The 18,069-nt window shown below is 40.0% G+C and overlaps 1 protein-coding gene across 1 annotated transcript in view; it reads left to right on the plus strand.

Annotated features, from left to right (window-relative positions):
• Positions 1–5,889: 5,889 nt before the first annotated feature.
• Positions 5,890–18,069, plus strand: part of odad2 (outer dynein arm docking complex subunit 2) — a gene marked incomplete at both ends in the record, with an annotated part of 37,347 nt that continues 25,167 nt past the window's right edge. The window contains 9 exons of the mRNA XM_080050582.1: positions 5,890–6,113; positions 6,492–6,646; positions 7,079–7,253; positions 7,462–7,568; positions 8,151–8,287; positions 9,684–9,800; positions 12,989–13,092; positions 13,643–13,795; positions 14,778–14,910. Of these exons, the coding sequence (XP_079906708.1) occupies positions 5,890–6,113; positions 6,492–6,646; positions 7,079–7,253; positions 7,462–7,568; positions 8,151–8,287; positions 9,684–9,800; positions 12,989–13,092; positions 13,643–13,795; positions 14,778–14,910 (1,305 nt within the window). The remainder of the gene's footprint in view (positions 6,114–6,491; positions 6,647–7,078; positions 7,254–7,461; positions 7,569–8,150; positions 8,288–9,683; positions 9,801–12,988; positions 13,093–13,642; positions 13,796–14,777; positions 14,911–18,069) is intronic.

An 18,069-nucleotide genomic window follows, 5' to 3' on the forward strand; every position in this document is an offset into this window, starting at 1 on the left:
TGGTCATTATTATTTAGATAGCATACAGTTAATAGGCTGACAGGAAATGAGGGAAGAAAGGAGGGATGGCAAGCAGATAAAGGTCCCTGAATGAACTTGAACTGGGAGCGTTGCTATTATACTGTATGGTCAGCATCTATCAACCCAAGACTGGATGACTAGGCACAGTGGGTGTATGGGGCCCCAGACCTGGCCCAGAGGAGCCAAAAATAGTCAAGCTTTACTTCATGTTCATTCATTTTTGTTAATTTGATTAATCATCATTTTCTAAGTGAATTTGCACAACTGCCATGTCTTGCCGAGAGGCTTAGGAAATCTAAGATCTTTGTTATTTCAGTTTATATTGTGCTAAATAAAGTCATTCTTTAATGAAATTGCCTCAACCTAACTGACACACAAATAATCTGAGCCCATTTAGTATTATTCCAACACTGGTTGTTTTCTGGCTTTTGTGTGAACTTTACGTGAGCGGAACCTGGGGATGGCAGGGTATGGTAGGCTACTCAAAGCACAAAATGTAGGTATAGGGGCCAGGAGGGCCAACAGCAGAGTTTTGCCTGAGGTCCCCCTAACAGGTAAATCAGCCCATGTGGGATGACTTTGCCACACACCGCATATGGGAATTCTAAGTTTCTGTACTTAAAAACTGGATTTTCCTCCGAATTCAGAGAGAAACAATTTTAAACTGTCAAACATTTAACTTCATTCACTGTATATCTCCATAAAATATCTACCAACTACTTTGCATGATGTATTTCATATTTGGCCAATTGGTGCAATATCTCTGCAGAACATTCTACCACAAAAAGGCATCCTAATTGGCTGACACAGGCTAACAACTTCTGTTTTTAGAATAAAAAAATACAACTAACAAAATAATTTCCCGTAATACATTGTGCTCCTGGGGACGTTTGAGTCCATTTTAGCTTTTTTTATGCTTTGTTTTGTGTATAACTTTTGCTGTGCTAATGTATAATAAAGGCAGGACACTTTTTTGTTACACTCGTTACCCTTAGGACTTGAAAATTAATGAATATTTGATATTTATGTAGAGAGCTCAAGTGGGATAAAAGGTTTGTAAAAAATTTAAATAAAAAAGTAGGAATGTTTTTATGGCAGTTTATAGGGAGGGGGCATTTTTGTCCGCTAGGGTAACAAATGTACAGTAAAGGGCACCCAAGGGTTACATCTTCTCTTGTAGTTCATCTTGTCAACATTGCTTCATATTTTTCTTACATTTTGGCAGTCAGAGGGGCTGGGAAAATGCAAGGTTATGATGATATAATTGTATCTAAGATATGTTTTGTGGTTACATATTGCCCATTCAGCTTTTCTGGAAATACAAAAGAGTGCCTTGTAAAGTGTCAAGCCAAGTGTTGCCTTGTGGAACTGCAACCAAAACCAACAGAAAGTGTTTTAAGCCGTGTATATGTAGACTGTGTCATCTGTTTCCCTCTAGGCCGTAAATCATGTGTAACTTCTATATTGGACAGCCGTCCATCCACTCCAAGGAAAGCACTGGCACTAAGTGATAGCCACTTGAAATACACAGTGTACACAGTATTTCAAACCCACAATTGCATGTTCATGTCCGTAAGGAGCTCAAGCAATGAAACTGTTCCTAAAGAATATTCTCAACAGTATCAGGTTTTGTTTGCTGAGACTCATTTAGAACATTTTGATTAATTTTCATGGAGTGAACATAATGTAGGCCTATCCAACCAATGAAAACCGCAAAGTATAGACAAACCATTGTAGTAATTTCCCATTATGAGTTTGCCCTTATGTTGATGTTAACCAGGGGGATGTGGTCCCATGCCTTTTGTTAGGATTCCCTTTTACTGTTTTAAGAATGGATCAGTGCGACACATCACACAGGTTCTCATTAAATGCTGGGTCAGTGATTCTGTAGAACGCTTGTTGTCAAAATGACTTTTTGTCAATCGGTGAATATCTACTCACGATCCGCTTCCTGTCCGTACTGTGTGTTAATACACATCATACAGTAGGCTCTGTAAATGTGCATGTTGCTAGCTGCGGTGGGTCCCTTTGTTGACATACCCCTTGTTTACACAACCGTTTACAGAGCTAAGGCTGTGTATTAACACCATGGTAGTGGATTGTGAGGAAATATTCACTGATTCTAAACAAAAAGTAATTTTGACAACAAGCGTTCTCCACCTTTAAAATGACAATGTTTCACCCCTTTTCCTTCCCAGCTTTAGCGGCACAGCCATAGCTGATCTGGACACAAAGCCTGTAAAAAACATCAGAGCTCTTTGGAGGATGTGAACCCATGCGACTGAAAGAATGGGGCAAATGAACTACATGGAGATACGCTCTCTGGCTCCCTTCAAAAACCAGGAACAGGAACCAACAGTTGGTGCACCTCGTCCTCCTCATCACTCTTGTAACACACGCACTGGATTTTGTGTAAACCGTTTGAACTGAGTGTTAATGGAGGGCTGCTGTGGAGGTGGAACACTCTATGAACGGATGTAATCATGATGCCCATGTGTAAAAGAGGCCCGGGCCACTGTTGTACCTTTTCATTTCTGCCTGAGTGTCATCAGTGGGTTTCAATCAGCAATTGAACTCAAGCATTGGAGCAACATCATGGGGAGTACGTTGTGTTTATTATTCTGTATTAAGTTCTTATGTCAGATAACATCTAAACGAGCCAGCAGGTGCTTCTGTGCTCGCAGTGTATTTGTTTTACTTTGTAAAAGACCCAGGCCGGGGTTGGGGGAGAGGGGTCTCATTTAAGGCCTCTTAACAAACACCAATTAGGCTCACTAATGAGACCCTGGGTTTAGATGTTTTAAGACCTTCTGTATCCTGCTTTTCTTCCTTTTTATTTTTATTTCACTCTTCCATCCTTCTTCATTTTGTTTTCTTTCTCCTCACTGCTCCACAGTCAGGCACACACACACACACACACACACACACACACACACACACACACACACACACACACACACACACACACACACACACACACACACACACACACACACACACACACACACACAGACACACACACACACACACACACACACACACACACACACACTTTACGTCAGCCCCGTCCGAGTTCACATACCGGTTTGTCTGAGCTCCATGGCTCCATCACAACATTCTCAATGCTTCTTAATTTAGACAGTGTTCCCCTTGTTCCAAATAAAATACCTGGCTTGGGGGAGGTAAGACCCATAAATCCACTCTTCTAACAACAACAACATCCAGAATGATCTCTCTCCATACTAGAGATGAGCTACTGCTTCCCCATCCTCCTGGGGATGGTCCGTGATTGATTTACATGCAGACTTACAGCTCCAACTTTACCCTAACGGTTACGGAGACAAAGTTGTTCCACCTGCTGCGCTGCCATGCGCGCCAGGCTGAAAGGGATAACGTCTCTGGGCCATTGGCACTGCTGGCAGATGGTGTGCCATACACAACGCAAGTATACCATTGGCCATGAGATACTCCTATACTCTCAGACAGCCCCTAAGGACAGCATGGGTGGGCAGCTGCCACACAATGAGGACACTAAATCGTAGAGATTTGATCACATTGAATAAAAACACGTTTGAACCCCATGTATGAATCATGCGTTTAGTAGCCTATAGTTTGAAATCATACAAGTAGCCTTCCACACTGGGGGTTCCCTGCTCAAGCTGCTGCCCCCGCGACCCCATTACGGATAAGCGGTTGAAGATGATGATGATGATGATGACAAGTAGCCTTCCACACTGTGGGGCCTGAAAACATATTTTTCTTGGCTGTCTCATATCACTTTTTAGCAAGTGTGGCTCAACTATATGTACAATTAAAACAGCTTGATGTCCTATGATGTCGTAATCACACATTCCCATTATATGTCAATGTGGCTGTCCTCATTCACTTTGAACTGATGCCTATTGGGTAAAAATGTATGTAGGCCTACCCCGTGAACTAGAACCAGAGGTATTGCATGTACACCTAAGCAACAGTGGAATGCTTGGCCTTTCCTATTTAACAAATGTTATTTACCTTTCTATCTCCATGCCAAGATAAAAGGCTTAACATACCTGAGTTGATTGGATTATTAACTTTAAACTGAGTTAGCCTATATGTGAACTTACTATGTCCAAACAGAGAGTGTCCTTCCCAAATAGACTGTTTTCCCTGGCCAATGTTTGTCTGCAGGACAGTGCCAAACCAGTAGGGAGAGAGGAAATATGCTCTCAAATATGCGGTTATGTGGACACTCTAAGGGGAAAGCATACAAGGGTTTTATTATTATGACAACATTGCCTTGATATTTTAGAGCCTCGCAAGTCACGAGTCACGACACATATCTGCATATCCAAGCAAGTTTAGACCTTGCAGGTGGACTGCAATTGGGGTAAGTGTACACATATTTATATATTTCTTCTAGCTTTGACTTTCCTTTATTGCCCACTTGCCTTTTCAGCCCTGCACTGAGCATTTGGCAAAGAAAATATTTGACTTAATTATGCTCATTTCCAAACAAAGTAGCCTATAGCCTCCCGAGCAGTAGCCTATATTAGGCTACTGGCAGAGCTGCTGTGTTGCATTACATTATATTGCACTGTGGTCCTGTTAGATTATCCCCCTGTATATTATTACCCCTCTGTGGCTCTCAGAGTGATTTAATTTTTATCATTTACAGTTTGGGGTTTGCTAGTTTTGACCCAACTAGGGTTCCGTTGTGTTTGGCTGTTTCCTAGCAACCCAAAGGGTGCGGATGTGGCTTGGAGAGGCAGTGTGTGGTTTCCATGGATACCGTTGATAGCCAACTGTCGATAAAAGTTTTGCAGTAGAAAATAAACTTGAAATACACGGTAAGTTTGCTTTTAAATCCAAATGTAGACGGAAAAAAAGCTGACAGAAGCACGTACCGTGGGTTTATTGACGGAGTAAAGCTTAAAATGATTGTAGTAAAGCTAACGTTAGCTACAAACGGGACCTATGTAAGCTTGGCTAAAACGTAAACGTTAGCAAAGTTAACGCCAGTCAGTGTTGTGTGTGCCTTACCCTTCAAAATGAACGTGCAGGAAACTGGATGAGTAACAAGACAACAGAAAGTATGTGTGCGAATATTGAAAATGTTTAACTGGAAAATATTAAATACGCGTAAATAAAACGCTGTAAATTCCTACACATTATTTAGCACCTTAAAAGTAAGCCTTTTATTTTATATTAAAGCTCTAAATGCAGGGTTATATATATCCAGGTATTAAAGCGTGCTTAAATTTTATTTAGAAAATTAGTAGTCTCTAGTACCGTATGTTGTGTGACAAAAGAATACGCAAAACAAAGAAGAATAAATAACTTTATTTTATTTTATTTTTAGAGTTTTTGTCATGCCATTGTCAGTTAAGGCCAATATATTTTAGTTGGTGTATTTAAGCTTTGCTGGTTCAATTAAAATATTCATTATCAACTATTCAAAAAGCTATTTTCGAAATTAGAATAGTGACATAGTGTATAGTCTTGTTTACATATATATATATATATATATATATATATATATATATATATATATATATATATATATATATATATATATATATATACATTCCAAAAAGACAAATAGGTAATCCTCATTTTGGAGAAGCTGCACCTAGGACTCATGTTTGGCATTCATTCTTAGAAAGTACACTCAATCTATAGTTGCTGGTGATTCCTCACTATTAGGCAAATCAATTAATTGACTAATTGTTTCAGCTCTGAAATATATGTCTCTCTTGGCATTTTCCTGTTATTTCCACATGAGACCTGGGGCCTGAAATTGTTGAGCATCCTGCTCAACCCTTAAAGGGGCCACACACTTTTGATCTGTTTTTTAACTTTTAATTTCAGAACATTCCAGCCAGTGCAATGGGGGTATCACTGAGCAGGGCAGCCGAGTGGACCTGGGACAGCTCTGGTACTGGCCAACTGGAGTCCACTCCGATGAATGAGTCCTTGTTGAACGGAATCCTGCGCTTTGTGGAGCAGTTCAGCTCCCAGCACCCACAGGAGGCAGAGCATGTGTTTGAGGAGCCGCTCCAGTGGAGTACCACTCTAGTGGCATCTGATTTCAAAACAGACTATGACATCAGGTTAGTCTAATCATGAGGCAGCTGGCTGGCCACTGTGCTTTCGATATTACGTGTCTGTGCAGGATATGCTGTCACCATGGTGCCAAAATGTATTTTACCTTGGCTATACTCAAAGCAGTGGGCTATAATTAATTTGTTTTTCAGCTTTAGTAGGACTGCGCACATTCCATTTTATTTCATCAGATATTCTGGACTTTTCTTTCAGTATGTGGTTAGCTTTGTATCGCGATGCTGGGAAGCATAGACGTACAAAAACAAAAAATGCAGACTGATCTTGCATAAGCGTTTTGGCATGTATAATCCACTGCCAAGTGTTTCATAATAGGAACACAACTGAATTATTAAATTGTGTGTCTGTCTGTTTTCTTTTCTCCTCAGTGACTCAGATGCACAGTCCCACGAGAAAGACAGTGACGGGCAGCCATTGTTGCAGCTCTCCCCTCCTATTGTTTGTGTACGCAACTTCAGCCAGCTCTCTAAACTGCTTCATCTGGCAGACAATAAGCAGGAGGAGGTTCGAGCATGTCTCCAAGGTAAGCATGATGACCACAGGTTGAGATTTGAATCTTCCTTGCATCCTAAGTAGTCCAGCCACCAGCATAACTCCATAACCCACAGACTTAATTTGTTTGTCCTCCTAGTTATTCTCTTCAACCATCCAATTACGCTGCCATCGGTAATTCTTTACAGACGTGTAGTCACTTTAGGGCCGCTGCCAAAAAAAAGATAAGGTAATGTGTATTCGTCTGAAAGAAGAATACATGAGGAATATGGCTGGTAAATTAATTTTATTCAGAGGGAAGGTTGGCTAAGTTTGAGAAATGAAATGCGAAGGGAAGAAATACAGCACATTTGAGGCCTGCTGTAGTGCTAGTTCAAAATGAACCCACCTCACATTTTCACAAACGTCCGAATCATCTTCTGAATCTGAACATTCACGAAGGCCAACCTCTTTTATTGTACAGAAAATAGAGAGCCTGTGGTTAAGATTCTTGGAGCCAGCGTTGTCAGCATCCTGGAGAAAGAAGGCAGCCATACTGATGCGCTAGACCAGGACTCTGAGGCCCAGGTCAAGCTGTTCCTGTTGCTCCAAAATATGGATAACCAGCTCCTCAGCAAGTGCCTCCAAGAAATATCCGAGTACGTGCTTCTTCTATCTTCACCTCTTCAATCTGATTATCCATCCATCCTTCACGGCTATCCTCTTTCATTCTGACCTGGCCAGTTCTTAGTGTGACATGTGCTGGTTTTTGATTGGAATAGGCAGTGGGTTTAGAATAATCAGTCCTGAATGACTAAGATGATTTGAATGTTTGTTTTGATTTTTTTTTCTACATTTTCATCACAGAACAGTCGGACTGGACCCGGCCGCGGTGCAGACTGAAGTGGAGTTGTTGAAACGCTTTTGCAGTGAAGGAGAAAAGAGGCTGTTGAAGTCGCTTCAGTACACATCAGGTTTGAATCATCTCCACGTTGCAATGGGGTCTCAAGGAAAGCAATCCCTATTAACACTAATGCTGGATTATCCAGAGCATAAAGAGTCTGTGTTCTGCTTCCACAAACGACCTGGAAGTCATTTTGTCTGTCACATTCTAGTTTACCGAGTCGTTAGTCATCGACATGTTTTTTCCCCTCCATTGCAGTCTATTTATCATACCCTAATAAAGCGTTCAGCTGCAATATGTGCACACCAAGTGGTAAAAACAGTCCATGTCCCCTTTTGTCAAGTTTCATTGACACCTTAGAAAATACTCTTCCATCCAGCCTTCAAAATATGATTGTGGTTTTGATTTTTTGGCTTAATATTGCAAATAAAACTATAGCTGTAATCTGGCGTCCTGCCGCAGACCTGTGCTGTTAATGTCAACAGCTCAGACATTTGGGATAATGTTTTGCTTTGTACCACTGTTTTCCCCCCGTTTCCTTTCTTCCTGTCGAGGCAAACATATTTTTGATTGTATTTCAGGCTGCACTAGATGAAATAAAGTTTGCTTCAAGACTTTTGCAGCTGACAACTTTTTGCTTTTTTATTTTTAGGTTATGTATTTTTAAATGGCTGCCGCGCCCCTCCGTGGAGACAGGTGCTTGGTGAGATGTGTTACCTTGTTATTGAGCCTTATGACACTGAGGCCCTCAACATCACCTGCGGTACTGATGGAGTTTTTCTCAATGGGGTAAGGATAGGAAGATAAAGCACTTTGCACTGCATCAGCAGCAGCAGCAGTAGTCAAAGTAGTATTGTTTTCTTTTTCTGTGTGAGAAAATGTTCACCTTTGTATGTTCGGTATGTGGTGCGCCAGTGATTTAAAATAAGATTTACTCCGAGTGCCTTAAGACTGTTCTTCAATCATAAATCACGAGTGTAAGAGGTAGAACATAACATGTAGTTACTGTGTGTATCCTCCTCCCCAACAATTATTACAAAATCTGTCATAATATATTCTAGCATTTGTTCCAGGAAAAGCAGGGACAACATTGGGCATGTCACTACTACAGCTGTCCCCTAGACCGTTTACTCAGTTAAATACATGACTGAAGGAGGCACACAACTGCAGTTAGACGAAAATATTCAGTACTTATTCAGTGCAATTATCCTACAGTTTATGAATGACAAGCTTAATCTCTCTAAGAAAGAGAAGTTTTAAAACACAAATCAAAACACAATTTACAGTACACATTCTCTATTTGATTGACAGGTCTTATGAGTGATTACATTTAGCATGTTTCCTTTGTTTAACCAGGTAAAGGATCAATTTGAACCTTGCCTAAATGGTATAATAACAGTGTCACAGCAATAAATCAAACAACATAAATAGACTAAAACATAAAACAACTGTCATAATACAAAGAGTAAATGCAATATGCATCACAACAATTATGAGTTGCCAAAGCTACCAAAAAAAGTTAAAAACATTACAATCAATACAAAGGCATTGGCCCAGAATGTTCATTTCAAGATAATTCAAAACTTCACCAAAAGTAATCACGTCTGACAGTCTTGAATCCCTTTGTACATTGTTCCAGCTGGAAGGAGCTGCGTATTTAAACAAAGTACAGTGGTCTTCAATAACCACACCCATTCATAACATGTAGAGAACAGTTAGAAAGTATCCAACATCTTTACTTACGGTACAGACACTGGGCATGTGCTGTCATCAAGAAAAGATCACTGCACTCCAATAATGTTAAAGAAGTTGCAGACCCCAACAAAGCAATTATCAAAATGTATGTTACAAATGTTTTCTAATATTGTTAAAAGTCTCTGAACTATATAAGTATGTGTTACTCGAGAAAAATAGTTATGCTGAATTATTTTGATAAATATACACTAAAAAGTGTAACACTGTAGAAAATGCTTGCAAAATATAACCCCGATTCCGAAAAAGTTGGGATGTTATGTAAATGTGAATAAAGCAGAATGAGGTCATTTCCTAATCGTTTTCGACATGAATTCTATGAATAACAGTACACGTACATAATATGTATATCGACAGTTTAAAAACAACATTCCTGCAAATAATTTAAGGATTTCACCATCTAATTAAGTTGTTTTTCAATGTGTTTTCACAGGGCATAAACCAGGAGCAGGAGGAGAGTGGCTATGAGCGAACAAGTGATATACACAAAGACCTGGTCACACTTCTTAAGAGCATATCTCCACATTTCGCTGAGAACCTAAATGAACAGGTACAGTGGAATACAGGCAGATGCAATTATCGTCAACACATTAAGACCTCCTTTTTCTAGCCTTGCATTTTAGCTCTCGAGGCAAAGATGTGTGGGTGTTTAAATGCCTCTTTGTCCCGTGAACAAGGTCCTTCTCTCTAAACCTCTGATTGGATCCCTGGTGCTGTATGTGACTCATATTCGTAAACAGAGTACGGATTGTGTAATCAGTGTCTGCGCTGTTCCACGCTAGTGAGCTAGTGTCTGGTTGTCACTGTGCTGAAAACATTTCTGAAGCGACCTCCTCCATGTTCCGACATCAATACAGCGCAAGCACCATCAGCACCCAACATCCCCCCCTCAACACAGACACACTCACAGGCCCACAGATGCTCATTTCCAGACATTGAAATATGCGTGATTTATTCAGTAGTGCTATTTCCTGCTTCAGTAATTTGACGACATAACAAATTGCCTCAATAATAGATTCCAGCTGCACCCAAAAATCTGTTAATAATTTCAAAATATGATCTCTCTTCTATTCACACTGATGTTTGTTGGAAAATGTGGCATCATCACAGACACATCAGAGCTCAATTGCACATAAGTTCTGTTTACTATAAGAACGAAAAAATGGTTTCCTGCAAAATAAAGTATAAAAATGGTTCAAAACAATATAATTTACCCAGGCAGTGCAAATCTTGCCCTCAAAGACATAATTAAAAGTGCAATAGGATAGAAAGGGTTTCCCATACTAGGATGTATTGGTACAGTCACTGTTTAACATTCCTATAGGTCGCTGAAAGATGCTCACATTTGTTATTAGCTTAACCAGCATCTTGTCTCTCTTCCAAGACAGGGAGTGATTTTGGATATCTTGTAATACTGAAGACTACAGTATATAGTGTAAACAGTAGTTATCTTTGAAGATGCAACCTCTTTACAGTAGGTGATGGATCCAATGGTGCTGAAGAAAGCTGGAATAGGGTTAGTGAACACTTTAATAAACCAATGAGTGGTGCCAGGCTGAAACCATGTTAAAAAAAAGACATTCAGGCTTTTATGTTTTATGAGTCCAGTGTAGAGTGTGATGCCTCGAGTCTGAATGTTCTAGAAATGATGGACAGCTGCAGTATAAAATGGCTGTGAACTAGTTTAAGTAGACACAAATCATTGTCAAGGTATTTTCTTTTGGATTCTTCAACTCCTTTGATATGTTCCTAGTACATATGTCTTGTAACTTCAGTTTCACTCTCAGTGCTGAATATTTTCTCTGTGCCTCTAGCCGTACTAATCTCCTTCATATGAGGGGGTCAACTTAAAAATGCATTGCTTAGAAATTCGTTTATTTGATTGATTGATTGCTGACGACCGCAATCAAATGTTGCAATATGCATCCTATGTCTTAGATATTAAGTAATTGCTGTCATTCCTGTGGACATGAACCGTTCCAGTATTAATTTGAGGGAGCGTCTGTCAGAAACACAATCTTGCGTAGCTCCAGCTCAGTTCGCTGATTGCAGTGCAGAGAGCCTCAACTTGGAAGGGCGATAGCCAAAGATAACAACACCTAATCTGAAAACATATCTACTGCTTTCCAATGTGAGGAAGCAGGTCCTTTCTTAACAGTTGTATTAGATTGGACAGCCTCAATCAAATGAGCAGAGGCTGCCAAAGAGATGAAGGCTGCAACGCATGGAGGAAGCAGACTCGCCTTCTCTGTTCACTGTTGTGGATTCGTTTTGACATCACAGCGTGATTGGAAATTGGACATGCTGTGTGTTTGCATGCACAAGACGCTCGGCGAATCGCAAAAACTCCCAGGGTTGTAGATTTGTTTTTTTGTTATTCACATCCTGAAATTAATATGGAGAGTCTCACTGTCACAACCAGTCAGTAGAGACTTCTTGAATCTTCCAAGTGACAGATGTTTTATGGCCAGTGGCTTCAGATTTGCTGCCCTGCTGATTTTCCATCAGTATGGATCACGTAATTAGAAACAAGTCTCCCCCAAACACATGCAAGTAGTTTAATTTTAGCAGTCAGATGCTTGGAAAAAATACAAATGAAGAAATAAGAAAAGTTCTAATGATTGAATGTCACCTGCTATAAAGAAAACTGCAGGCGTCAGTCTTGTTTAACACAGCATTTGTCTCCAGGCCTGTAGTGCATTGGGGTGCAGAAAGGCAGTTGTAATATGACTTTTACTGTGGCATGTCAAGGAATTTGGAGTGTTCCATTCTGTGTCAGCCCATGGCCTTTGTCCATTTTACATATAATAGAATTAAAGAAAGTTGGTTAGCCTAATAAAGTCAGACTGTGGCTCTGTGGTTGGGTGAATTGACTTGTATGTTTCCAATAGCAGGTCACTTTGTGTTTTATGAAAAACAAGTTCCTGGAAAAGTGTTTGGGCATGCTTGGCTCCACCTTGCGTGAACACAAGCCATAGGAATACATCTTAATTCTTTTTCCCTGCCCTTTAAAATGTCGAGCCCCTAACAAACAATGACAGTCTTCTGAGTTAGTTCTGCAGTGCAGGTGTCTGTGATTAAAAACTCTCCTGCCTGCAAACCATATGTGTCTTATTGGCAATCATATGTAGGCCGTAAAGTTTGGTATTAAGACCTTCAAAACATAGAAAAAGAAAAAGAAAAACAGTGACACAAAGGCGTTACTTTGTCTGTGCCAAGCTGCAGGGATTTAGGTGGAGGAATGTACAGACACAATAAAGTTTTTCACATTGTTCAGCCAATCAACAGAACTCTTGGGAAAGTGTTAATTTAGTTCAATGCCTCAATAAAAACTGACTGGTTAAGCAGGTCTGAATATTGTTGAGAAAGAGCTTTTATGTGAATATCATGTCGTGTCACTGACACCCCTCTGTAGTATTTATACCCCTCTTCTTGGAGTGATTTGGCCAACACTTTGTCAGGCTTTAAAATGTGATGTGTCACAAATAATGAAGAGAGGGGCACCATGTCATAGTTGGAAGAAAATATGACGCACAGCTCCACAAAAAGAACAAGTGAACATCAGAATTAAATATTTTTTTCTCTCTAATAACCGTTGTTCAGAGAAATTTACAACCGTAATACATATGGTTTTACAAACCAAGTTTATTGTATAGCTCACCACTAGAATGTTGGTGCGAATTGAAAGAAGTCTTTCTCCTCACTATCCAGTCTATGCCTTTTTCCACTTACCAACAGGATTTTGCAGTTGAAGAACTTCCATCAACACAAAAGATCCAGCATGTGGAGAAGAAATATGTACGGAATAGATGGAAGAATCTTGGTCTCCTGTCTCCACATGGGTATGTGATTATTCCTCACGTAAGATGAGTCCTGAAATATCTTGAGGCTACCGCGTAATGTACGTGGCGGGGATCCCTCTTGTTGAAGAGATGAGCTTTATATGACAGTCATGCCAAAGCTCTGGCCTCATGTGCTCAGCGTGTCTGCCAGAAGTCACACATTATAAAGAGATCATTATACGGTTTATACATTTAGGATAAGTGCAAATATTCCTGATCACACAATGGTCTGAGTTAATAAATATGTTCACGGTGTAGAAACCCCTTTCTGCCCCATTACAGACAGAAAATCTTGGGAACAAGATCTATCACATATGGTCTTTGATTGATAAATAGATGTAGCAAGGGCTGAGCTGTTGCAGCTGTACCTTGTGATAACTGTACCCATTTGAGGAGAAACTGGCTGGAGATAAAAGTATCTCAATTGCTTTAAAAAGGAGAAATGCCCGCTGAACCCACGTCTAAAATTGTTAAATAATGATTATGTTAGAAAAATAACCATTTTGAAAATAGAAGCCGGCATAATGACTCTTATTTTACATCATTATAGTCAAGCAGAGGACAAAAAGAAACCCAGCATCAGCCCTGGAGGGGGGAAGGCTGGGGAAATACAGAAGAAAAAGCTGGGATCAGGAGCCAAGAGCAAGATGAAAGAAGAATTCTCTGTGTCCTCTTTACCTGGACGCCTGTCCTCCCAGAAAATGTAAGTGTCGAATTACTTCTCACAATCTATAATGACTGCTACTTACTCTGGAGGTGGAGCAACGTACACCTACATATAGAAAATGTAGCCACTGATAAGAAGAGTTACAGTATATGCTGTGTTGCCAGTGTTGGAATTTGAAGTGAAAAGTATTACCTGCAAATATATTAGCCATTGTCCTGAACAAGAGCCTATGTAAAAGGTTTTCCTTCCTCTGGCTCTTGGCAGTTCTACTTCCCCAGCTGTCTCCATACTCGCTTCTGCCAATGTACACAGACTGCTAGCATCATAAATTGACGCTAGCCACTGTTCACTGATAGCATTCTTAACTGCTCATCAGTTAGTGTGTAGAGGCAATAAAGAGCCCAGGGTGCATTCACTCCATCAGATTCATGACTTCACACTACCCAGGACAGTGTGTAGGTCTGGCAGCTCGACGAAGGTCTTGTTTCAGTGTTTATCACGTCGCTTCATGGAAAACGCTCCCTCATATCGGCTGCCTCCTTCTGATAATGCGCTCCCCTGCCAATGCTATTTGCATGTACATGAGAACTGTCTCCCAGTGGCCCCATTTGAATATGTACCACATTTCATTGCTCCACAGTGCCCAATTTTCATGATACAGTTATCCAAGTGGCCCGAGGAACTTTAAAAAGCCATCTGTGTTTTTGTTTGCATCAATAGCATAGCAAGAGCCTTTGCTCTGCATATAATGACGACTCCAGTCCTCCCATGGAATTATTACAATCCTTATTTTCCTGCTGCTTAGATTCTGAGGAAGTTCAAACTTGACACTTGAATTTCAAAATCCTTAATAGGTCTCCTTGTGTGGGATAACCAACCGGTTTTTCCATTTAAAAACGACAGGAAAAGAGATTTCATGATATCATATTGCGTCCCTTTTCTATTGTCTATTTGTATTTGTATCCCACACCTTCAAAGTGTATCTGTGGCCTGAAGTGCACTGTTATCTGTTCAGTAGGACTTCAGATGCTTTCAGTGAGAGTTCATCAGAGAGCGAGGAAGAGGAGGAGCAGCCAGAACGCCGTCCAGAGAATAGCACAGATCTGCCTTCTGAATACTGGCAGATCCAGAAACTGGTCAAGTACCTCAAGGTATGGGACCATTGCCCTGCACAACTCTCTTCCTTCTACTGATGGATTGCAACCCAAAATAGTGATTTGTACATATAGTTACATTACTACAGGTGGGGGCAAGCCACAACTGACAACAAAATAATGAAGTCCATACTATTTTCCTGTCATCTGTACAAGAATGTTTATGTTGTCCTGATTCAACTTTTTAAAAACCTTTTAAGAATTGCAGTTTGTAATGAAATGATACTTAGTTATGGAGGTGCAGGAGAATTTCAGATAGCAGATATCACAAATGGTCAAATCACATAATCACCCCGTCTTCTGTGTCCCTGTCATATCAAAGTGCCACTCTGCAGAAACAAGGATGTCAGATGAAATAAAGTATAGGTCGCGCTCATTTTAAGCGGCGCTTTGTAGGAAAAGATGCTTCTTGAAGTGGTTGGCTCGGCTTTTGGATTCCTGGTTTCTGACACAGGCCTGTTTGGTTGCACATGTGAGCCAAGGCACAGGGGGAAAGAGCTGTCTGACGGCAGCAGCTGTACACGCTGTTTGCCCACACCGCAGAAGCATAAAAATGAAGCTGCGCGCCTGTGATAGGTCTGACAGGGCATATGGTGAATATTAATGTGTCAAAACATGGAAGGGAAAAGAAAAGAGGACAGAAACGCCAATGACCCAGACTGGCTGGGAATACCTCCGACCACTTGACTTGAGAGATTACTCTACCTCGCTCAGTGGTCCCTATTATCTATTCATCTGGACAGTATCATTCAGACACATTATATGAAAACAGACTGCGTACGCTTGATTTTGACAGGAATCTGTTTTGTTGCATGTTGCAAGCCTGTCCCCTTCTATATAACATTAGAAATATCGTCGATGCAACTTCAACTTTAAGAAAATGAAATGAGTTAATGTCTTTTCAGTGTGTAATGATAGTCTACGTGACATAGTTGTATATGGAATGGGATTTATTACTAACAGATCTGTGTTCTGTGGCTTTGTGCTAAATACAATCGTTCACAGAGCAACCGCGCAAATCCTTTATAGAAAAAACTGCTGTATAGTTCAACTCTAGGTAGATATTTTTAGCTAAGCAAAATAGAATATAATAGAAGGAAATTCCCACTCTAAAAGCAGGCTGCTATTACTTTCCAGAAAGTAAAAAAAGAAAGATGGAAATGATATGAAAGAGGCGAATTCCGATAGAAAAAAAAATAAAAAAAATAAACCTCATTGGTTTGTATATTTTATACTTTTCAGCAGGATTGTGGTGTGAGCTTTAGGGGTTGTGTGTGTGTTCCTGCTTCAACAAGATGCAGAGCTGCAGTAACCAACATATCCTAGCTTTCTATCTGTCTGGAAACCACATAGCACAGTTATTTATGGGGTTTGTCCAGTAGTCATTTTATAATATCATTACCATCAGACGCTGAAACTAACCATGAGCCAAGTTAAATATCTGTTTTATTTTAGGAGGAGATCTTTTTTCCCCCCCTTTCCCTTGCACTATAGACAGCCGTCTGTACTCCAGGAAGTTTAACACTTTCATAAAGCGACATGTGGATGTTCTGTTTTGTGTTTTAATGATATTTACTGTATGTAGGGGTATTTGCCTAAGGTTCCCAAGTGTTTGTTTTTATATACGTACGAATGGCGATATGTGACTGTAAAATGGTTACATGGTCTCTCACAGAATCCAGGATGCAGATTTAAGTCAGTGTCTAACAAGCACAGGTTTATAATTTATGTGTGTGTTTGTGAGAGTATGTGTACACCACGTATTGTAGGAGATGCCTGTAACACACTGAAAATGGAAAACAAGTTATAACATAATTCCCCTGACATATTCCAGTCCGTATCCAATATAAGCTAACATTTGATCATACTTTATATTTAAACCTATGTATAGGCTGTATTCTGCAAGCATATAGTTATATGTACAGCATAGAGGCCTTCAGTATTCTATGCAAACTGGACTGGAAACAGTATTAACTTTGCTATCGAGTCAGGACTGAGGACTTTTCACAGATATACATATTTTGTATGATATACAAGATGTTACTAGTTAACAGGTAATACTTTCTACTTTGTGTGTTGTAAACATATTCATAATGTACTTCTTATAATATTCATCAACTTATTACTATTACATTTTTTACTTTGCAGATATTATTTTCCTAACAGTTGCAATGAAATGAATGAATATTCACCAGTAATATGAATTCACCATTAGTGCAGCCTTTCTCCATAGCTTTAAAATGGTGTTTCTATTACTATAAATTTAATTTAAGTGAAAAGCAGTGCAGATTAACAAGCTTGAGCCAGGTCCTTGACACTCATGTTATTGTGTTGAGCCCTCATTAAGGTTGCTCCCCCTCTGCTGGGCAGTCACAGTACTACTGCCCTGCCCATCTCTCAGGAGAACCATTCCACTAATTGCTCCACTAAAACTAATCCTGTCTCCAGTGTGCAGGAGCCGCTTTCAGCTCACTTTCTTAACATAAGCTTAAATTGTAGCTAATCATGTTCTAAGTAGTTAAGCATTGTATTTGTTTTAATAACTACACTACACGATTAAAACATCTCATTTTAGTGCCTGTAATACATTAACAACCTGTCGAATTCACGCATCATACTGTTCTCATGAGTTGTGCAACTTTTCAATTCAAGGAGCTGACTAGACTTTTGCTCAGCATGCACTGCACACACAGCTAGGCCTATTAAGTGATCAAGTTTTATGTTATATGGGAGATCCTATGTCACATATGAAGCAAGAAACAACCAGTAATCACTCATTCTGTCCCTGCCATACCTCTCATATAATATAACAGGATATTGGGTTTGTTCTTGTCATTACTAGCCTTCCCTCTGCTGTAGACTGGCGAAAAGTATGAAACCTCATGCATCCTCTGAGGCTCGACCCCTGCCAAAAAAATCGCTGCTTCCTTATTACATTGAGCTCTATGAAGCGCTGGCAGTGGCCTTAGTCCACCTGTAGCCAGTCCAGCATTGCAGACATACACTTGTATGTATCTCAGCACATAATATACATGTTTACCCACAAAGTCCAAGCCAAACACACACTCATTCACAAAACATTCATGACAACATTTTTTTTTTTTTTAAAGGGCCAGAGGTAGGTTATCACCGACAGCACTATTTACCCCATCCCAG

This window comes from Ammodytes marinus (assembly GCF_949987685.1).
Source record: "Ammodytes marinus genome assembly, chromosome: 21".
NCBI classification, from domain to species: domain Eukaryota; kingdom Metazoa; phylum Chordata; class Actinopteri; order Uranoscopiformes; family Ammodytidae; genus Ammodytes; species Ammodytes marinus.